General features: G+C 35.2%; 1 protein-coding gene across 7 annotated transcripts in view; it reads right to left on the bottom strand.

Moving 5' to 3' along the window:
• Positions 1-1901: 1901 nt before the first annotated feature.
• Positions 1902-24501, bottom strand: part of U2SURP (U2 snRNP associated SURP domain containing) — a 47105-nt gene continuing 24505 nt past the window's right edge. For 5 of the 7 annotated variants that reach the window (XM_026086981.1, XM_026086982.1, XM_026086975.1 and 2 more), the window contains 12 exons: positions 23695-23857; positions 23100-23179; positions 22045-22132; positions 20577-20699; positions 18949-19105; positions 18475-18570; positions 17812-17878; positions 16467-16629; positions 7229-7339; positions 4616-4734; positions 3650-3826; positions 1902-2417 (listed from right to left, as the gene is read on the bottom strand). In XM_026086981.1, the coding sequence (XP_025942766.1) occupies positions 2279-2417; positions 3650-3826; positions 4616-4734; positions 7229-7339; positions 16467-16629; positions 17812-17878; positions 18475-18570; positions 18949-19105; positions 20577-20699; positions 22045-22132; positions 23100-23179; positions 23695-23857 (1483 nt within the window). In that variant the 3' untranslated portion in view covers positions 1902-2278. The remainder of the gene's footprint in view (positions 2418-3649; positions 3827-4615; positions 4735-7228; positions 7340-16466; positions 16630-17811; positions 17879-18474; positions 18571-18948; positions 19106-20576; positions 20700-22044; positions 22133-23099; positions 23180-23694; positions 23858-24501) is intronic. The other 2 variants (XM_026086978.1, XM_026086977.1) reach the window with 1 other exon arrangement.

The raw sequence follows: 24501 nt of genomic DNA, 5'->3' as shown, positions 1-24501 counted from the left end.
AATACAGGCATTTGGCTAAGTATACAGATTCTTAATAGCTCTTGAAAGTCTATTAGTAACAAAACAGCTTTTCTAAAGCTAGGGATACAAAGTAAAGAACGAGATAAGAGAATGGTCACACAAATGGTATTTAAGGAATAAAGATACTGATAAATGCTATTATAGAATAAAGCTGTTAAAAAATAAAGTCTAACGAGTGTGCTCCTATAGCTCCTTTGCTTGAATCTTTCATAACCACTGATGAGAATTTCATAAAAGTTGAAATCAGAATTAATTATTGAAAAGTATGGCTAACCTATATGCTAAGTGATTTTCCACCCTGAGGATTTTGAACTATCAAATGAAATACACGGTTGATTCTGAACATACGATGCTCCTGTGAAAAACTATCCTCATTTCACCTAGAACATCATAATTTCTTATTCCATTAACTCCTTTAATAACAGTCCCAAGATAAAAATAATAGTTTTAAAAAAGCCAACGGGATCTAAAATGAACTTACACTACAGAGAAAAAGAAAAATACAAAAAATAAACTCTGGATATTTCTAAAACAGATTCTTCATAATATAAACAGATATATTGTGTATTCTTTTCTCATTATTAATGCATGTATTCAAAACTCACTCCAAGGAATTCTTCACAGTAAACATGTATTCTCCATGCTTTCAGTATTCCAGAACATCTTCTCAGTTCTTACTTAGCAAAGTTTTCAGTAATTCTTCACTTGGTTCTCACATTTACAACAATTTTTATAGCATTGTAACAAAGTCTCCCATTGGGAAAAATTGGAGAAAACTTTTTTTTTTTGAATTAAATATGCAGGCTTCTCAAAAGACATATTAGATCCTGCTTCGTAAAGTGTTGCCTTTTAGGCTATATACATACATAAGATAAGATTTTCCCTGTCACATTTACAAAATTCTAACAACATGAAACCTGTAGTTACACAAGTATAATAGCAGGCCATCATCCAGCACCGTGCCTGTAATAGGTACAGCTTTTGCTCTTAGAAACAGTTCACAGGAGGCCAGATCCCTTTTAATTTTATTTTTTTATTACAATCTGCCCACACCTCCAAGTATAAACATTGAACCCTCCCCATTTCTCCCCCCTCCACCCCAGAAAAAAAAAATTGCATGAGAGAGACCAAGGTGAAGCGATTTAAAGCCACTTCAATGTCTAACACATAGAACAGGTTTGGAGAAGAGAAAGCCTAACATTGAAAAAAAGTTAAACAGCCTCTTGATTTCAAAGTATTAATAAATAAAATATGTAATAAAAATTTAATTTCTTCTATTTTGAAGAATTTCCACAACAGAAGAATAAATTCAATAAAATAATGTAAAAGCTGTCCTTTTGGAGTAAAAATCAGTTTTAGAAAACAAGAATGTACTGTAGGTTGCAACTATTGTACCTATACTTGAGGAAGAAGTCACTGAGTCTCAGGCTTGCTTTCCTTATATTGTTCCCAGTGCATGCCATAAATATGGCTCATTATTAATACATCATATATATATGATATACATATACATATGATGTACCTCTGCAGAGGTGCATTTTAAAAATGAACAAAATAATTACTCTGGTTTCAGAAATATTCCCTGCAATTAAAATGAAGAAATACCACTAAGCCAAGATTTACTTTTAAAGCTTATCATGGTAGGTACCAAACTCTTCAACTGTTCCTACAGTAAAATACCATGAGAGGAAAAAAAACCCATCCACTGGATTCAAAAGGTGCTTTTTATCTGGATAGTCAAGCTAGTGAAAACAGGAACAGAACTAGTGCTATACTGAAAGATCTGAACACCATAGTATGTCTGAAATACACAGTACTTCCAAACAAACTATGAATTCCTTTATAGATCTGTATCACCAGTGGGGCAAGAAAACAACATCTTAATTTTCTGTTCAGATTTTATTTGAAATCTAATTCAAATTGTCAAAGCTACAAAAGGGGGAACATTTGAGTTATTTCTGCTATGTCACAACATTCTAAAACAAAATATCACTACTGCCAGCAGATCAGTTACACACATTTTTGATGAAACTTCTAAACACAAAAATGTTTCATTTGGGAAATAGCCACAATGAAGATATTTTGTACAATATAAAACAATGACAGGTCTACAGATGCAGATACTCATGAGTATACACGTGCATTCACAAAAAAAAAAAATTCAGGAATGCTTTTTTGTTTTTAAACAGACTGTTCAGGCACAAAAACAAAACCGCATTTCCAGTAAGTGACAGCATCATAAAAAATATTAACATTGTCAGTGTTTGCTTTTCTTTGACTTCTTGTGAGATCTGTGAGGAGAACGGGACTGAGACCTGGATTTTTTCCCTGACTTTTTAGGGGATCTGGATCGTGATCTTCTCGATCTTTTGGGTGTCCTGGAGCCAGACGGTGACCTGGAAAATAAAGTTTTATATCAGATACTAATTGATAACACCAACTTTTTCTACAAGTATTTGACATTCATTTTTTTGAGCTAATCTAGGTAAAAATATTTTTGTCACTAGTAATGGGAAATGACAGACTAGCATCTTGTTTTTGATAAAAAGGCAACTTTTGCATAAGCTTTTTAATACATTTTGGCTTAACTTCAGTGCTCAGAACCTACAAGAAAAATAACACTGACTCATGCCATTCTTAAACCAATTTAAGCAATTTATAAGCTTCCACATATGCCTCTGCCACCTTGGCTCTTGTGTTAATAGCAGCTGATATAGAATATAGAAGAAAAGAGAAATGAGAAATTATGTTTAACTGTGTTGTGCTGAAAAGCTTTTGACTCTCACCAAACATGTTTAGCTTGTGATCTAACCCCAGAGAAAAAAAAATGGGTAGTGAATAAACTTTGTAATCTAACACACACCTAATGCATTAATCTCTCATATTTAAATTGAATATGACCACCATGTTAATGCTGACAAAAAAAAATTAGCAATATCAAACACCTTTCTAGTTCTCATTGAATTGCTAACTTACAGTAATCAGATTCTTGTGCTGGAAGTCTGTGCTACAATTTTCACAACTGCATTACARGAATTTCCTCAGCATGTCTGTGCAATAAGATATTCTAGACATCTAAAAGAAGCGGAAGCTGAACTTTTGAGTTTGGCTAAGGCAGAAACATCAATCAAAGTATTTAAAGCTTCAAAGGCACCAATAGAATAATCATCTCACCTCGGGCTTAACATTAGCTAGAGACCTATACTTGCATCAGTCTGGAGATTGGGCAGTATCTACTCTAGATTTTTTTCCATGAAAAAAAGCCATGGGAGAGGAGCTTTGTGTAAGCCCAAACACAGCATGCTCACTATAATTCTAAAACTTCCATGGGCCACAGAAGCTTCATGAAAATAAAAAACTAATAAAGCAGCAGGTTGATTTGGTTTAAGCTGCATTTCTCAAAGTTATCAGTAATTAGGTAAACAAGAACATAGAAAACAACATTTTTTAGTTCTCAAGACAGAAGGCTGTATACATCTAAACACCAAGTGTCTAAAGATGTTAATGAGGAACATGCAGTATAGTTCCTTAAGAGAAAATACTTGGGTAACCAACACGCTCTGCTAAGATCAAAAAGACTTACACACCTGACTTATGTGCAATCTGATAAGAGAAGATGCCAACTTACCTTTTGGCTTTTTTACTGACATCTCTGGGAGAATCTTTATGCGACGACCGGGAACGTGAACTCTCTTTGTGGGACCGTTCAGAGCGCTCTGAGCGTTCTGATTTTGGTGATGGGGATTTTGCTCGTCTACTGCCACTGCTGCGAGATGGACTAGGGGAAGCACTGTGTCGTCTTTTCCTTCGTAAAGAAAGCAAATACAGTTATGTACATATATACACAGACAYACAAAGAAATAAAAATGTATATTGAAAAAATTGATTCCTTTCTGTAGATACAGTTTTCTCTTGCCAGTGTAATGTAAGACCCTTTTAAGTAACTAAAAAGTAGTGGGCTTTTTAATTACTGAAAAATCAGTTTCAACATSAGAAGCAGACTTTCTCTAGTTAAAAGAATTAAGGCCTGTGACTGATCTTTGCTTATAACAGCGTAAAAACATTCCATCATAATTTCTTGACAAAGCAAGGTATTTTACCATAGCCATGCTTAATGAAACCACRGAAGATTCCAGCTACACAAGTATTAAAGGATCACAGTGTACGATTGATTACACTATCTAAACCAGTTGTCTTGAAAAATTTTTATAAGATGAATAATATTTAAACCAGCACAAATTATTTTGTTAAAGTAGCATGATTTCAGTGCAGTTTTCTGACCAATACAYTGCAGTTAATTTACTGTTAAAAACCATAATTAAATATACATTGGTTTCAGTTGGTCATTATTTTATCATGTTTTTTCAAGGGCTTAAATGAAACAAAAGAGGATTCTATTCAGAAGGATAAGTCAGTTGAGACAGGATAAAAATGCAAATTCATTTAAAACTTTGAAATATGTTTTAATATCCAAAGCAATTTTTTTTTCAAATAAGACATGTAACACAACCTGGTTTCAAGCCTGCCATTGTATACAAAGATATTAACTGTGAGGTTTTTCCTCCCATCCACTTTACTACAAGGAAAGCCATACCTCTCTTTTCTTGTTGGTGTACACTCCTCCTTTTCCTTCTTATCTTTGGACCTGGTTTCAGATTTTTCCTTGTCCTTTTTGTCCCTTTCCCGTTCTCTTTCCAACTCTTTTTCTTTTTCCTGAATTATGAGAAGCATTAATCGTTTCAGAGGAGGTGTGACTGATCATTAAGCAAAGATATCCACGCTATTTGCAAACAGTGAAAAAGCACCGAGTACTAACAGAACATAGCACTTAATCTGGGAAGGAAGTAATGGTCACACTGTACACCCTCTCCAAACCCTTACTGCTGCTTGCTAAACAAGAGAAATATTTAACGTAACACAAACTCTGACAAAAGACAAAAAATGACACTCTCTGAAGAACAAAGCATATCTGAGGATCTAATTGGAAATGAACACTCCCCAGTTTTACAAATTTCAGGGAAATAGTACAGCTATAACAGATTTTTAAACTAAACATTTGAGAATATCAGGAACTTCTTTCTACTTAAACATATGCATTCATCTTCATGATTCCAGATTGAAAATTGAGACAATCTTATAACTACCAGATGCTTAAGAACAAAACAAAAACACAAATCAGGTTCTGCAGCAACTTCTACTCTGTCCAAAAATCCAAACATGTTCCATTTCTGTTCACCAACAGAACCACTTTAAAAGAAAATATGCACCTAAGTGCACTTATTTGTCTGTCAAAGAGTTAGAAAAATTATTACACAAAAATAAACCTAGACTATCCGCAAGTTTGAACACAGACACTGAAATATGCACTTCTTCAAATACTGGCAMTAAAAAAAATTCCCCCATGGCAAAACAAATAAATAAAGAGATGTCTATTGCATATCCCATAAGGAAGGGAAGACATAATACYGGTGATTTAGATAAACAGAAGAAGAGTTTTTAGGAAAAAAAAGACATTAATACAAGTGCAGGAAATATCAGGACAGCTATATTACATCTACATTATATTACAAGTTGCAAATTTTCTTAATATGGAAGGCTTACAATTAAAACTTACAAAAGTCCCTTATCATCATACCTTCCATTATAAGCTACCATTGCATTCCACTAAAATCAATGGACTTTTAAGATATACTTCGTACATTTGGTAGCATAACTGACTAATTTTTTTAATCTCGACAAACAGGAACAAACATATTTTAAACAACTGTAAGTTCCTAGTCTCTTAAACAATATATAACACTACTAGGAAATTTACTCTTGGAAAGCTTATTCTATAGTAAAATAGACAGGAAATGATGACCACTAAGTTAGTGGAAAGTGTGATCAGAATCAGTATCACATTATTATTCTTATACAAAATTATCTTTATTTTGGAGGTAATGCAAAACACAACCAGTTATTCACTAACAGGGGAATTATTAGTGTTGTAAGGAATGCCAGTTATAATTATCATGGGATATTTGTAACTAAACATTAATTTCATCATTGAAAATGAAAAYAGAAAAGCCAGATAATTACTAAAAGTATATAATATTTGAAAACTGGTTGAATTAATTCAACACAAGCCATCTAACAAAGCTATCAGGATTACAATGTGTGTTCTTTTTAACTGACTGACTTGCCAAACTTTCTGTGCTTACTACACAAATCACTTCTCTGGGAACTTTTAGGATACAATTACATTTAAAAGAAAAGATACTCATATGAATTAAAGCCTTAACTGCTACCATCAAGCTCCAAATGTGTAAATCTGCTCCATGGATCAACTTTCTTAATTTTTACAGGTCTCTTTCTGCAAGGTATTGTGCAAAAGTTATTGCAGTGAATTAGCCATATATTGAGCACCAAATAATCCAAAGAAGAAGTGACAGAAAACCCCCTAGTGAAACCTGCTGTATTTGTTTGTGGCTTCAAAGAAACTGCACAGATAGTTCTAGTTCTGATAACATGCCAGAAGCAATATTTCTGTAATTTTATCATTGATCTGTCAGGTTGTGAAGCCAGATCAAAGAAGCAACTGGCCCTTATCCTCTCTCACTTAACACACTGTCCAAACATAACCTACATTTTTGGTTATGTTTCAAAGATTCAAAAATCACATCACRTACCTGACACTACTGTTTAAAGCCCCTCTGACTTCAGAGTCCAGAGAGGACTACTGAAAATGGCAATGGCACAGGATTATTCACCTTTGGGTGACAGTATGAGCTGGAATTAGCCAGGAAATCAGAGACACTGGAGAATCAGAAGAAGTGCATATGCTACTTAATACTATTCCTTCTCTTCCTTACTAGAAGTAAACCTGAAAGTCTGCTGAACATCTTCAACTGACAGCTCTCCCTGCCTTGCCCGCACCTAATGATTTGCTTTGTATACTAGGTCCCCAAGTGACCCCTTAAGGTTTCCAATATCCTCTGGCATTCTAACGATACTCATCCATGAGGTCTGAAATGTTATGTTTACTTTGATAAAAAAAAGAGATTATAGCTACTCTGCAGAAAGCACCTGGATTTAGTCATGCAGTTTGACATTACAATGGAATTTTAACTAGAACCATTTGTTGTTACACTTAATGCCACCTTACATTTGACAAACTCAATAAAAGCCTATCACAGAATCAGAGCCAAACATAAAGAATGTTTCTTACCCTCTGGAGCAGCTTGTCTCTATAGTGTTCAACCTGTTCCTGAAAACTCTGGCCTGGTTTCTTGGGTCTTTTCCCAGACTCTAACTCATCCTGAAACTTCATCACCTTAAGCTGTGAAAATAACACTGACCATTAGGTTATTGGGCTTATTATTATCCAGTTAGGCAGGTGGCTGAAAATGAAATTTCTGTAATTTATAATGTGTGTACTTCATTCTTTCCATACAAGTTTGTACACGAAAAGATACTAACTTTATTTAACTGGATCAAAGCAACAAAACCGCATATTGGTCTGCAGGCACCTGCAGTTATTTACAGACATAACAAGAACTAAAAATAAAGGGATTTTTTTCCGTTAATCTACTAAATTCTGTTCCCATCATTAGAACACTGCACCCTAACATTTCTTAGATCATTATCTGCATTTTTCTTTCAAAATGAGATCATTTGTTGCAGGTGTCCTAATATATTCTGTTTCCAATTCTCTTGTCTACTAGAAATTTTCCTTTAGAAACCAGCTTTTTTCCATTTAACCCTAAATATTAAAAGATTAAAATCGAATGACTGACATAGTTAAGACATAAAACCAATRAGTCTTCTCTTCAGGGTGGTTTGCACAGTCAGAGTGGCTGATTTGAAAAAGGATTTTTATAACAATACTCTTTCATGTGCTATCAAGCTTCAGAACAAAATTCAGTTCACTAGTGCTGCTAAATGTAACACTAAATTTATTGTGATAACATCCCCATCTGAGTCACAAAGTTAACCAAATGTCACAATTTTTCCACATGGAATTTTTGTTCTCCTAGATGTACTAAACCCTTTTCCAAGTTGATTCACAACATAAAACTTCATTCACGTTTCTTATCATTTGCTAATCCTTTACTCTTGCTGTGATTTCACAACTGACACGGCCTCTTACAACCATTCAAAGATTTTGGGAGGGGTAAGTTCTTGAGGTTGGGGGGGCGGGGGGGATTGGCAATAAGCCAGATTGTATTTGTCAAGCTTTTTCCAAATGTTTGTGCTCTGACCCTGCTGCATTTCCTCTTTCAACACTGACCTGCATCGTTACATGCAAGGGTAGGTTTTCCAGTGCTTGAGGTTTCATTTTAAGCTTAGAGTCAAAATGCAAAATACTTTTCTTTTTAGAAATATTTAACTCCTCCACATTGAAAACACATGAAGGAAAAAAAAAACCTTCCAACTGCGTCCACTTTGATTATATAACAGGATTCTTATTCTCCAAATCCTCAATTTCCTAACATAAGGTAGGCACGATGTTTAATACTGAAGGTTTTTTCTTCCCTCTCAAAAGCAGCAGGCCAGACTGGACATGAAGTTACCATATATTCTAATCAGTCCTTATACTTCATTACTGAGCAGAAAGTAAGGGTATTAAAGAAATAAACCAATCACAGAACAAATATCTTGAACATAAAAAAAACATGCAAGAAAAACACTACTTTAAGCAGGATCCCCTTCAACTACAGGGCTTGCACCAACCTTGCAACAGTTTTCAATTTCATCAGGAACAGGATGGAGAAACCCCTCTTTTGAAAAACTGGTATTCCCATGCTGTTTGCAGGTGCCACTGTAAGGTTCTGACAAACGTTCTGCTTCCTTCCYTCACCTACAGAGCACGCTTTACCTACAGCTGAACACTCTTCATTTTTGTTCACAGCTTAGCCAGTCACAGGAAACCCCTATTTATGGAAAACTTGCATCACTGCCTTGTTTGCCAAATACCATTCAATGTTCCATAAAGGTGAGAAGTCCTCGGTCATTTTACAAATGCAGAAGTTTCAAAAGCTAGAAGGCCTCTTAAAACAGTATATTCAGTGTCAACCTGTTTCTCTTGTTTTGGTAAGAAATCAAGAAGATCAGCTGTATGCTCTACCATCAAGCAAACTTCAAGACCATTAGCTTCTTAGCATGTTCAGTACCAAACACGAGGACAGAAGAAGCTTAGCTGATCCTCTTGGAGTAACATGGAATGAACGTGCCCACAGGATTTTTACTCTCTTTTCCCAAATAAATCTCAAAGATTAATTAAAAAAAAAAGTCCCTACAAGACTTGACTTCTTTACATGTTTAGGCCAACAAAGCTACAAGACCACCACTGTTTAACCATATATTGAAAATGAGGAAGCATAACTGTACAGCTCAAAGTAACCTAAATGGAAGCAAAACTAGGAATTCAGTAACAGGCTTTACTTGATTTAAATTAAACAAAGTTTACAGACTATTTAGACCAGAACCCATCCCTCTCTTTTCCCTGTTCTCTAAGGCAGACTACTAATCTCTTCTGCAAAGTAACATTTATAACATGAGTGAAAAAGGCTCCCACCTCACAGTAGCTTAGTACCTCCGGCATCAGAAAGAACATAACCTTAGAATGGCCAYGCTGGCTCAGACCAAGGGTCTGCATGGGCCAGTATTTTGTCACCAAGGTGCTGACTACACGGACCGTGTGAAGAAAGACCATGGTCATCACGGAGGAGTACTATGTGGCCTGACTTCCACATAAACAAACAAGCACGCAAAGAAATTACCATCATTCCCAGCAAGAAACTCTGGTGGGTATATTACCCWTCTGATATAAGCACAGTTGGCGGCACCTACAGGCAGAAAGAAGACAGAGACAGCAGGGATAACTACAACCTTGAGGCCTCTGCTATAGTTCAGGAGATCATTAAACTAATTCAGATACAAAAAATGCTGAACTTCAGCAGCCTGTTCAACATGCATGTCACACAATCCACTGCTGGCATGAAATACAAAACACCAAGAGGAATGACTTGCATGTCATTGTGTCACTTTTCCAACAAATTTTGGGGGTGGCCATTAGCAGATGCTTAGGGAAGAGAGGAAAAAAGAAACTTATACAACAACCACTACCCCAGCACTTTTCCAGATCCCAACTATGTTAAGATCACAGTGCTTCCTGAGCCAATTGTGGTCTTCTACAGAGCAACCATCAATGGATGTCTCTTCCACATATTTGCCGTATCTCCTTTTGAACCCATGTAGACTCCTCTATCCACAGCATCTTTCTACAAGAAGTCTATCAGGTCTACTGCCTCCCTTGGAAGAGGAAACTAAGTGCTACAAAATCCTGAGATGGTATCAACAGCTCACTACAGAAAGATCTTTCTCTTCCATCTTTCTTCTCCATTCCCCTGCTCCAGGCAAAGGATTCCTTCTCCACCCTTCCCTTTTGCACCAGTTGCAGTGCTTGTCTGAGCCTTCCTTGAGCCAGATGAATTCACTGATCCAGCAGAAGCCCATTCCCCACCCCCCTACCTTCCACGTTTTTTTTGGTGAATTAGTGAGTAGTATTGGCTCAGACAGGATCAGCAAATGCCAGAGCTCACAGCTAGGACCAGGATGTTCCCTTTTCAGCAGAGGTGAGCAGCTAGATCAGATCAGCTCACCCCACAGCCTGACGTGTAGCAATTTTCTCTTCTTGAGAATATTGCGCCATCTTGGGCAAATGCTCTTGAACACCAGCACCTGTGTTCTACAAGAAAAAGAATGACTTGGGTACCAAAGTCCAGAAAAGAATTCTCAGAAGAATCCTACAGCTCAGAATTAACACATGAACTTCTAATGTTTGATCATCTCCCTTCACCAATTCACTATTCTTAGCACACTGGCTGTAACCAATGCTCTTCTGATGGACCTCCTTGTAGGGTGTATGATGCTTATACTTCTATCATGCAGTTGCAGGTTCTCCTCTAGGAGAGAGAGRTTCTTAAAAATTAGGCTTAAGTCTGCTTGAGCATCTGATCTATGAATGCTGYAAGTATTCCACTTAGTAAACTTGCATTCAGAGAGAACTAATTTATACTCACTGACTTGGTTATTCTTTTATTTAACTATTACTGTCCAACGGACAAAAACTACTAAGCCCATTTGTCCCTAGGCATAGATAGAGATTTGCTGACTTTGTCTAGATCATCTCTAGATTAATATTCATGGTAATATGGAAGAGGAAAAATTTTCAAAACCCTGTGCCAAAACTTTGAAATACTAATTTCTTGCTTGTGTTTTAGGCACTGCAGTCTCCCACACCATAGAGTTTAGAGGTTTTCATTAGCAGTATCACTCTTAACAGAGACTGCAATGCGGAAATGTCAAATAACATAGGAGTTCTTGTGAGCAATCTCTACCAAATGCTTCAACACAGGGATCACATTTCTCATTAAACACGAGGAGGTATCCCATATAAGTTCTAGAGAAACAGCTTCATCTGGGAACAAAAATAACATGCCTCATACCTATCAATATTCATCTTGAAATTCTCCCCCGCTCTCTGCTCAAACTCAGTAAAACAGATATTTAAAAGATCCAGCTTTCCTAGAAGTTGAGGCCTTGATTACAGAACAACCAGTAAAAGCTAGCAAATTACAGAAAAGAATAACATCTTCTTGCTACCACCATTCAGAGAAACCACAGACTGATGGAAATTGAAGCCCTGCTTGTAGCATTTTGCATTTTGACACAAACAGGTGTTCTGTGGGTAGCCTCACTTGCTTAAAATGAATCTGTTTTCAAAGACTGCTCATGGTTTTCTATGATCTTCTGCTGATACTGTCTGCATGAATAAACAATGCTCTTAGGAGTGAAAAAAGGCTTTTTTAACAAGACGTTATTCCACAGTTATATAGCCTCATAACTTATATGGCCAGGTTCAATCACAACTTATTTGAAGTAAAGTAGGTGCACATTATACACTAGGATTACCTAGGAAGTTATTCACCACGTTTTCGACGACAAATTTCTAGCTCACTTGATGTATCGTTGCACTCATATCTAGAATGATCATATACAGGATAAACTTCTGAGCAGACCATAGTGTTTTACTTTTCCTTCAAATAGACTCAGTCCAGCAATAGCTGCAACAAATCCTAGACTTCTCCAGCAGCAGAGGAGAACAAAAAATTGCTTTGAAAACTCGAGTTTTCTGATGAGTCTAAGGGCAATGGAATTTCTGCAGCTACAGTATTATTAACAGATGACAGTTATACTGATGTACAGATTTCAAATACCTCTTCAGCCTTAAGAGAACAACTCTGGCATGCTGAATCACACACAAAGGATGTCATGTGTCTTGCAGTTAAACAATTCCACACTTTAATCTTTGTAAAACAGAAGTAGATTCAAAGATTTAAAATGGACCAAAATCTCTGCTGAATTAAGATAGCCATTTTCTTAGGGAGAACTACTGCAATAAATAACAAAATCACCAGTCCAACAAAAGACAAATTGTCTCATCTGTTATTATTAAGCCCCCGTAAGATGTTTAATGTGCTATCTTTTTGCCATTTTGCAGTGGCCTCAAATCAGCTAGATAAGCAAGCCTCAGTAGACTGTAAAGAAATCAAAGGGTTACACTGTTATAACGATGACTTGAAATTACAAGCCTCAGATAGTTCCTATGACTTCGATGAAAAAATACCTGAAAATGAGCATTCTGCACACCAGGCACCATAATTCAGCAAAAGAAACAATGGAAACTGCACGGAACTTCAGTTTCTTGATAAAGGTATAGAGGGTCCTTAAATCCAGAACAGGCCTCAGATCACGATCTTCTCCTGGGGATTACGTTCTTACATTGTGCTCTAGGCATTCTCTGTTCGAGACAGAATACTAAACTAGAGGACCTTTAATCTGGTCTGGTTACAGCAACTCATACCGAAGTAAAGGGAGTAACTTCCTTTCCTTTGTGACATGCAGGAAAAAACTCTTTGGTGGAAAAATAAATTGTACCTCAAACACCACGATGCTTTTTTGTGAAACAAGTCTGTGTTTATGCACAGGGCAGAGGGGGTACAGACAGAGCAGAAACTATATAACAGAAGCCAGTCCTACCTTCTGGAGCTGAGTGGTATGTAGAGGAAAACTGAAGACCATTTGTCTTCTACCTCTGATTAAGCAATCTTTGAAGTCTTTGATTTAACCTCAAATTAAGCAAGCTTTGAGGTCATAGGTGACTAAAGCAATGATCAGGAATGGCAGCTTACTAAACAAGACAGCCATCTCCTCTGGCATTGGGGCTTTTGAAAGCGCTGTTATGTCCAGATTGATGAGGTATCTGCCTCCTGTTGCAGACRAAGCCTGCACTGGGACTTTCTCAAGACAGAATTAAAAATCCTTATGGAGCACCCAACTGATCTGTAATCTTTAACGACTTCAGCACCTTGTCATTTTGTTTGAAAAGACATTACCACACCTTCCAAAAGGAGTAACTCCATAATAAGAAAGCCTTTAAGACCACAACAGTTACCACAGAAAAGTTACCATGTGCAACATCAAGTTGGAATCAGGGGAAAAAAAAAAAAAAAAAAAGCTAACAAAACAGCTGCTGGTGTTCTGAAGGGATGAAAACTGGTCTTCAGGTAATCCCAACTTCTAAAGCTAAGGAGATTTGCATTAGTTAAGTGTACCAAAACGGTTTGATGCATGTCAGAAGTATGAAAGAATAAACTCTAAACTTAATTCTTGAAGCAGATTTTTAGGAGATGGTGCCTCTGACACTTTACAGGAGATGGGCATGGACTTTTGAGCTTGAAGTCTTTCTATAAGTTGGATACAGAAGTCAAGAACCTTAGAGAAATGTCTAAGAAAGACGACCTCTGTTGTCCTTTATTTTGGGACATGGTCTGTGAGTTTTGGTACCCTGTGAGGAAACAGGCTTAATGAACATTTTTAGGCAATGTAAAATTCCCTTTTTTCTAACACTTCACAGCACAGGGTCAAAAGAGACAGCACAGAGTCCTCTTCACAAAAAAGGAATACTTTTTTCTTTTACATTTCCTTTTTCACATGTAGTAAGCTCACTACTTGCCGTCAACTACAGCCTCAAAATGACAATATTTGAAGGAGACAGMCAGAGAGAGAGAGGTACACATACACAGCACTTTAAAGACCATTTTGAAATATGAGTTATAATGAAAAGCAGACGCCAATCTTTCCACAGTTAAACAAAAACAGTAAAGAAATCACTGTTCTTCAGTGTTCTGAAGAAGTCTCTACTCTTGCTAAATTCTGGAAAGAATTCATACGTCAGCAAGGTTAACAGGSGAAGGGAGGGGGAGAAGCAAACAAAGGGTTAATACCAGTTCACTCCGATGGTACCAGTCTCTGCTACATGCAGCCTGTGTTGACAGGGCAAAAGTTTGTTTACTACTGTGCTTCCCCCTTCCAACTGACAAATTTATTAACTTTGTCAAGAGAAAGAGAATTGTCTACATTGCATAAGTCTCCTGAAAATGCATGAAAAAATGTGTTTCAGCTGTCCCAGTAGTCACAGTGTAAACTGCTAGAGAATAAGACTTAGCCATTTTTTTTACAAAAGATTTTAGATAACATTTTTAACAGTGCCTATTAGATAGTGCAACTGTTAAAATTAGTCACTAGATTTTTCTCAGATCCTCCCCTCGAATTTACTACTGGGTATGTTCTTTGGCAAGGACTGCGTACATAGTAAGAAGAAACTTTGAGTGTGAATGATTGAAAGTAGTACAGAGAGTAAGTTTTATCATAAGTCTGCTCAAGAACAAAACTCAGTTTTTTCCTGTCAATGAAAAAAGGCAATAGAAATTTTAAAATCTAAGTACTCCTACAGAGTGTCTGAAATATTCTGAAAATGAAGAATTCACATTTGTTTTCTGGTGGTTCCAAGTCTGAAACTGAGATGGTAATTTACTTACCACAAAGAATAAAGATGGCARCATGAATTTGAAAAACTCGGAAACATTTACCAGCTAAGACTATTACAGACAGGGGATACATTGACAAAAGAGCTTTTAAAATTGCTGCAGTGTAAATTTGACAATAATTAAAGTAAACCACTTCCTAATTTGCTTGAACGGATGTTAGGATAACTTTTATAAAACAGAAACACAAACTGAACAGAGACATTTGCATAAATAAAAGTCATTATTACAGCAAAATGAAAACTAGTTACACCTGTATTTTCATTAGTCTAACATTATGTTGTTGTGTGTTTTTTTTTAAACAAAACTACTGCCACCATGAGCCAAGTCAGAATCAAGCCCTATTTAGCTTTTTCCAAAGAATTCAGAGTTTGCTCACTTCAAACAGCTATATACCATGTGAACTTTCAAACTGATATGCAAGAGGTATATACTTGCTTGATTAAAGCCCATTAATTTTGATAATCGGAACTATTAACCAGAAGCATAYTGGAAGAAACAAAGGTTGTGATGCTTTAAAATATTATGCCTGTAAATCTTTACAAAATATTACAGGAGTTTGTCAGTCTAACTTACTAGTATGTTGTAGCATGACTAGTTACACTTCCACGTTCAAAACATTACCCAAATTAWAATCTATTACTTGGAGATGCTATAACTGCAACAAATAGCTTAGCAGCCTRTTAATATCATTTCAGTGCATTGAACAGAAGGTACAAAAATGTCAGTATTCAGTATATCGTGGGTTTTAATACTGAAAATAAGCTGGAAATTAGCATGCAGTTTTAAACATGTTTTTGCACAGCACTGCACAAGAAAAAGGCTTCACTGCTGGACAGAGTTCATAACAAATTCAAGTTCTAGTCACCTTCTCGCTCAACAACCACATGCTTGGAAGCCAGTAATGAAGGCATAAGAATCTTTGCTCACCAGCCCTAAYGGCTATGCTAACACCTATGCTTGGAGAAAGGACAAAAGAACAAGTGAGCACTATAAACCGAATTTAAGTCTTCAATTAAAATGCACCTTTTTCACAATCACCTGGCTTAGCTGCATCCTTGTTTGCTGTCTTAAGATAGTTTAAAGAACAACTTTTCAGTGTAATAAATACAGACACAAGGACTTCATGGCAAAAGACAGAGAGAAAATGAAAGGTGTAGGACTAAGGCCATATTCAAAAGTCATCCCCATTTGCCAAAAAACAGGAAAGTGTAGAAGAATCCAAAGAAGCTAAGGCTGCCAATGGTACAGAAAAAAAGGACACTGAAAAAAGAGCATAATTCTCAGACTGCAATATTCCTTGACTAAATTTTTCTTTTTTTCCTGCATTATTTTTTAAATCAAAACAAGGCAAGGCAAGGCTGTAAACAAACACACCTTTATAAAAATACATCAGACTGAAAAGGTCCTCTATAATAGGACTAAACTTAAAAATAACTCCCTATTGTATGTAGGAAAATGGGCAGGGGAGTTTGCAAGTGGACAGAAGAGTGGAACAAAACACCTCATGCTGACCTCTATCTCTCGGAGTTTGGCACGCTTTTCTTCACTCATTTCTGAATATTTGACTGATGACTTGGATTCAGGCATTTCTTCTTTAATAGGATTGGAATACAYGTGTTGCTCTTCTGACTTAGAACTCTGAGTGTCTTCCTCATCTTCACTTTCTTCTTCTTGACTTTAGGGAAAACAAACAGAATTAATTGCTACATACGTATTTAAGACTGCAAACTCTTACAAAATTTACTATCTCYACTACTAAGTTTCTATGATTAGTTTCTAAATATGAAATCTATTAAATAAGATTATCATATGTGAAGTTCTGCAGCTACAAAACCGACCATTTGTGAGATAGATACCTTAATATTTTCGTTTAAAATATTAGTTTTATAATTCAGATAATTTACACTTYTCATATAAACAGAGCACAAAAAATTCTTGAAATTTACAGTCAAATTCATAAGTAACTCATAGTTACAAAACAAGTCCACTACCTCAACAAAATCCCCAGGAGTGGTGTAATTGTTCTTTTTAAGATATAATTAGTTCTATAAAAGAACAAAATTAATACATTTTACTTTTGTGAGGCAAACTGAGTGATGTCAGAYACTTAAAATGATATTCCCGGATTGGCCACTAGAGTGCTGCAGCACGACATATACGGCAGTAAGATGTTTAAAGCATTACTAATAGATGCTCTCAACTGTTTAAAGAACAAAATAAAAGACTGTTCAGGAACAACAGATGGCATGGGGTTATTAACATCCAAAGAAACATATGTGTCAGAACACTACTCGCTGTACTTTGTGTCTAAAGAGAAAGGCAAATTTTTACATGCATTCATACAGGTTTGACATTCAAGATTCCCAAAGCGTAAAATACTACCTTAGTTCTCACTAGTTGACATTAAATGAGTTGCCAAATTAGCATTAATTTAGACACTACAATTGGCAACTCTACAGAAGAGTATAAGTTATCACATTAGAATTATGGTGTCTGAAAACGAATCCTGATTATCTCCATTTTCTTATTTTCCTACTTTCAAATTTTCAACTTTGTTTGTTCTTATAATAAATACAGTTTACAGGGAGTTCCAAAGGAACTCAGTCTCAGAGGCAGAAGATTAACATGTTTTCATCAGAATGACAAAGTAAACCTATTTTTAAGTGCTCTCAATTTTTACGATAGTAGGCAAAAAACAACTTGTTAAATAATGTGCTAGCAAAATACAATGCCAATGGAAATGACTAACAAAAAACATTTTAAAGACGTAAGTTGTACCATAAATTTCAATTAAAAACATGTCTTTAAAGAAAGATGCCAGACTTGTAAATTAGAAACAAGAAATCTAAATCTTTACTTTTGATTTTCCTCTTCCTCAGATTCTTCATGTTGGTCAAAAAGCTCCCATTTAGAAGTTGTAACAGCTAGAGGAGAAAAAAAGAAAATTTAACAACAAAAAAGCTATCGCTTCATCTGATAATCAATAGTTTTAGATATTAAAAAAAATTACTATACTATAAAATTTTAGAGCATCTAGTACTTAATGCAAAGACTACTTATTTCATAGAAATAAATATTCAAAATTGTACTTCATCAGAATATTTAACTATATGTCTGAGCTATTTACTTACATTGCATACCATTCTTAAGAAAATTTTTCAAAAGCAGTCAAGTGTTTCTCACTTTGTAAAACTTTATCTTCCAGAGAAAAGGATCATCAACCACATAGACAGATTTCTCCAATATTTATTTGTAATAAATTGAAAATTATTTTTAAAAATTGCTAAGTTACTGAGGTAGGAAAATAAAAACAGAATAGACTATTTCACAGAATTTATAAGCAAAAAAGAAATCATAACTGAAAAAAATCTTTCTGTATTACTAAAGAAATCATACTACCATTTTTAGACAGATCAGTTGAAAACAATCATGAAAGAGATAAATGACCACTAAACAAAACATTAAACTTCCAATTTATTTAGGAAAATGTTTCAGTTTAATAAATACTTTGCAAACTAACCCTGAGCTTCCAATTCTGATTCATCCACTGCTTCCCACTTTGAAGGGGCAACTTTAAATATTGGCTCATTCTTTTTCGAGTCTTCAGCTGTATCCACTGTTGGAGGAGAAGACACAGAAAAATCATTTCCAAAGCTCTTCAACATTTAAACTTAAAAATCCTAATCTAACAGTCAGATTTAAATATTGAAGTATATTATGCCATTTCACTACTTGCAGAGGAAAAAAATTAGGATTTGGAACCTGATATGCATTTGCCCATAACATCAGAAGGCATCTATTATGTCTCTGAAGCGATTACAATCTAAAAACAATTAAATAAATTAATTCTTCTTAGGATAAATTGAAAATAAYCAATTCAACATTTTACTAAGCTATATGCCATGTTGATTCTTGGCTGTATCAAAGTACTTGTACAAAACTATAATCAAAAATTGAAAATTTAAATTGCAAGCGAAGTTGAAACATTTCTTACAAGGCACTCCATCAAGATCATCATCCAGTGATTTAATTGGGACTCCATCAAGATCATCAATAGGAGCAGCATCAATAGGAATTCCATCCACATCTTCTAGCGGAGCACCGTCAAGCTCTTCCTCAATGGGAGCACCATCAAGATCATCTGGTACTTCCTATAAGCAAATAGTTACCAAATTCTTTCAGGAACAGTTCTAAATTGTYTTCCTTTATTTTTCTGACTATTGATTTATTTCTTTTTAAAGGAATAGATTTTAAAAATACCTGAAATACAGCCCCTCCCCCCCAACTTCATCATGATTTTTGCTTCCCAGTACAACTGCTTATTTCAGAGAGGGGAAAAAAAAGACAATATACTCCTATACAAAACTTTAAGTAAAAACTAGGAATTTGTCCACAAGGTATTGGAGATTTTGCAAGACCTACATCCAAAAAGAAGAGAACATATTAAGCTGCGATCTAGCTTGAAATGAGCTAATTACACTCAAATAAATCTGATGTACACTTACTACATATGAAAGACTCCCTGACAGTCTATAAACTGAACAATTGCCAGAAAAACTATTCAGCAGGAACACAAATACCATGAACACATGTAAATGAAATACATACTTAAATGTACACATGTTCTCCTTCATATGTACACATTTTCCTGGCTCTATTGTCAAGGGAAATAACTAACCTTCCAATTACACTGTAGCTCAYCTGCTATTCTGAAAGACATGTTTTTGCAGTTACCAAATGAACTTATCCTAAACATACATCTATTTACTGGTTCTCTCTGTCTTGATTCTCTTTAAATAGGATGTATATGTAACTGTAGACAGATTGGTACATAACCACCTGGTACTAACAGTGTTCTAGAAAATTTTAAGCATAAAGTTTTAAAATATTGAATAATAATTTATACATGTCACTCTACCTCCACAAAGCTCCCTAAATACCCTGTTAAAAATAACCTCTGTCAAAAAGAAAGATAAATGCTGCAGTATAACTGGCTAAGTATAAGCTAGCAACTTACTGTTCTAACACAACACAGCAGAGATCAGAGCAGAATATCACCAGTGCAAATGATCCTTCGCACCTTTCAAATTAAGGAAGCTCAGAGGGCTCTATTAAACCCAGATGTGATATTCAGGCAAAGAGAAAGTGAAGAGGATGGTTCAGGTTACCAGACGCCAAGCTGTTTAGAACTCTAAGGAAATAAAACTAATACCTGTAATTCTACCTCAAAATTCACTGTCAGATTACTAGAGTACTTCCAACACAAAGCAAATGCCTGTCATTCTGAACTACTCTTTGCTCTGAAACGCTTTCACAATATAACTCCACCACARCACCTAATCTGCAAGCAACAAATGCATAAACAGATTAAACAATATCTACATCCAAATATATCTTTCACACATGTCCTTAAGAGCAAAGACTGGGGGTTGTGGTGCCATTTAAGCATGCCAATACCTTCCAGATTAATCAAAATACATAAGTTACAAACTCTGTCACAGAGCACAGCTGTATTCACCCTAACAGAGATGTCAAAATAACCCTTGCCAGTTCCACTGGATGTTTACACTTTTTCCTCACCATCTGCTAGCATCACCGCTAAGGATCAGGCAAATCACTTACCTCTGTTTCTTTATCTTCCATGATATTTACAAGTCCCAAGAAAATATTCTGTAGTTTGATCAAAAACGGTTCTGGATAGATGGCCCAGTCTTCCCACGCTCGGAAGCAGGTCATTACCCGTTGCTAGAAGCAACAGAAAAGAAATGCTAATAAATTTGTAATAAAAGATTTTAAATTATGAGAAATACACCATAGAGAACTACAGTGCTAAGACAAAGAAGTTCCGCACTGGGGTATATTACAATGATACTATGTTGGGAAAGACTAGTAACTTTAAAAAAAATTTTTGAACTACTTTTTCTAATCTCACTTGGGTTTTGTGTTTCCCTTTGAGTTCATGTTACATTATCAATTTCAGCTGCTCACAGTTCCTGTACCAATGGTAACTTTCAATCTGCTCAGATGTTCAAAGCAAGCATCTCTCCTAAATGTAATAGAAAATATCTTTCCTTTTGTAGAAAAAAATCAAAAATTAACACTAGCTTATTCATATTATTGAATTGAAATTATGCTCCTATCRCCACTTAAACTTTGATTTTTATTTTTTGGGGGGGGCGGGGGAATGAGTTACATTTGAAATCATGGGCTACAGCTCAAGCTTGACACATTAAATGCAGCTGGGGATGTACACTAAAAATATATATATACCACCCATGTTTACCATATAATTTAATGATTTTTTTTTAAAGTAGCAGATAGCTAAAATTGACTAAGCAATTGATCTAGGACAAGTGGGAGAGGAGAAGGTAGAGGAACAAGGGAAAGAAAAAAACATCTAATACAGAAAGGCTAATTGTACTGGAAAGTTCATATTTAACCTTCCGATTAAGAAAAAAAAAAAAAGGTTTTAAAGATGCCTCTGCAGCAAGAGCAGAAAGAGCAGGGTGAGCACCTATATGAGAACGGCAAGAAGCAGAGCACTAAGCATCAGGAAAATCGCTCTCAACCAGCCACGGACAGGCTGCTTACCGGACAGCAAACAAATAAAGTCTAATTATCACCAAAAGCACTAAAAYATAACTTTATGCTGCTATGTCCATCAGTTTCTTCCCACACTGAGAAGCCCAAATTTATTCTCAAAACTGAGACCTAAAGTGCTCCAAAATAATTAAAAAGCTAAAAAAGGCCTTTTTGGTGCAATTCAAGTATTAGATAACCTCCCAGCTCCACAACTATACACCTACTGGTGCATTTCATCTGTTACATACTAATTTTGTTCCTAACATTTCATTTATACTTCTCTTCTCCCTTAGGCAAAAAGTTTTAAATACAAAAGCTGCTTTTCCTTCAATAACTTTAAAATACCATGGCTAAATTCAGATCTTTGTGAGAGAAAAAATAACAATAAAAAAAMCCCTTTAATTAGAAAGCTTGAGGTTTAAACCACCTATGATAGAATGCAATCTCTTGTGCAGGAACATCTATTCATTTGACTTCAATGTCAAGTAAAGAACAATGAAATACATACCTTGAAATTTTCAGACTGTAAATGGCCTTGTATTGTACGGTAAGTAGCATTGAGATCAGAGAATATCTGACATAATTTTGTTTCAAAACTAGAATTAAACATATACATTTCTTTGGTTAAACTTTGTAATATAAGTATTTTCCGGACATATATAATTCATAAGAAGTACCTGGAACACAGGAGTCAAAAGGACTTGGCTCTGATCCCTATAGTAGTCATGAACTGAACTATAAAGCAAATATGATTACTATATATTAAATCACCTTTGACAACAACAGAACTGTGAAGGGAGATATTCACATCTGCTGCAGTCTCTTTATACAGCCTGAAAAGATTGGAGGAGGATAAAAGGAGTTTTACAACCTTACATACAACCGAAGTATTCTCTCAAAATTCAATCTGCTTTTTAAAAAAAAAATCTTAGTAAATCACTTTAAATTACTCAGTGAGGTCCTCAATGAAAGCACAGTGAGTAACAGCTCCCTAGTTTCTCTTGAGCTTCTCTCACAATGTGCAACAAATAAATCGGCACAGTGAAGACATGCTGCAACAAGAAACGTGACCTGAAATCTCTAGAGTTTTACAACATGCTAAATATTCCCCATCACGTTACCATAAATTCATGTTACCATAACATCATCATAAACTTGATTTAAAAAAAAAAATTCTTAAAAAAAATTCAATTTTGAAAACTTTCTTGTTTGAATGGATTATTTGCTATACCATAACTACAACATCATCTACAGCCTCTCTTTCTGTAAAGAGATGCACATGGGTTATTCTCACCTCTGTGAGGTTCCATGCAAGTGGTCACCTGCATAGGGCATATATACTTTTTTGTATTACAAAGCATCATATGCATTGATCTATACACTAATGTGCTACATCATATACATTTTCATGCAAAAAAAGACATACATATCATTCAGTGTCATACCTGTTCAGTGTCACTGAGACACAATCATTTCTCTACTACCACATTTATCCAAACAGATACATAAGACTGAATATAAGGATACTCTTTTTTAACAAAGCACCTAAAATACTGTACTTACAATTTTCTATAGTATGAAGCGTTGGCAACTTTAGCTGAGGAGTTGTATAACACATCTGACACCAGATATAGTCTTGCAATCTAAAATAGAGCATGTTCAAATTAATATAACCTTAAATTTAAATTATCCTGAAAATATAAGCATTTTTGTGAAGTGATACAAGATCGTTTAAGCTATCTAGAAATACAAGTTACAAGTACACAAGTGTAACACTGCCATATTGTTAATAAAGATATCAATGCGCAATTAGCATCCCATCATGCAAGAATCACTACAACTGTAACATGGAATACATTCCTCACATAGTATTACAAAGAACAGTGCGGTCTTCCGATTTTTCTTTCTTATCTTTGAACAGACTATTCTGCTGTTTTCAAATTCAGAGGAAAGCAGAACATTAGTTACAAGAAGGCCCAGCATGAATAAATATTTATCACAAAACCTCACAGAATAACAGATACTTAAATTCAAGCTCTGGTTTTAATACAAAACCTCGACACTGCCTGAAATAATGCTTGTAAAATTACATGCACATGCTGTAAAGTAAGCTCTCCTCCAAAAGCACAATAACTATGATTATATAAATTCTCCATACCTTCTTAGGAAGAGGAGTCTTCAGAATGGACAATGACTCTGTAATGCAGTCTACAATTTCTTCAGCAGCTTCTGCGTTATTTAGACAGAAAACCATTGCATCACCAATATCATTCTTACGAGGCGTTAATCCACGCAGAATTTCCTCCARTTTGTCTCTCTGTCTGAAATATTAGGAATTTAATACTTTCAATAAAAAAATTAACAGTACTTTAAAGATTTTCCATTTAAGAGAGTTTGGAATTTTGCATATTTAGGACACAAACAACATTAAATATTTTTATAATCTGTTGCCTGAGTTTTTTCAATGACTCAGGAGTATGCGCATGCATAAGCATATGCCAGCTACACAAATAAAAGTGTGTGCACAAATTCCCACTCAAGGCTTGAGTATATATAGAAATCAAGAAAAAAAAGAACTGAAAAATAGCTAACCCAGAAGATCAATACCTCTAAATATAAAATAATTATCTTTTATGGTTTAGTTTAAGCAGAAATCAAAATGGATAAATCTGAAGCATATAAGTCATCTGTGCTGTGGAATAAGAAATGTTAGACTAAGAAAGTTAGTAAGAAAAAATTATTTCTTGTTTTCCTACTCCATATATAGAGAACACTCTCAGAAGAGCATCTTTTTGACCCCTTCAAAAGAGATACAAGGAATAAATTATGTATTAAACCCTCCAGAACCATGACTGATATCACAATTATAACAAAAAGAATAAAACCGGAAAAAAAAAAAATCAGGGCTAAGAACAAAATAGGAACAATGATACCAAAAAAAAAAGCCAAACAAACAAAAAAAAAA

The sequence above is a fragment of the Apteryx rowi genome, unplaced genomic scaffold (assembly GCF_003343035.1).
Source record: "Apteryx rowi isolate R43461 unplaced genomic scaffold, aptRow1 scaffold_70, whole genome shotgun sequence".
Taxonomy (NCBI): domain Eukaryota; kingdom Metazoa; phylum Chordata; class Aves; order Apterygiformes; family Apterygidae; genus Apteryx; species Apteryx rowi.
The sequence above is the reverse complement of the archived record's forward strand: the minus strand, read 5'-3'. Positions and strand labels throughout refer to the sequence as shown.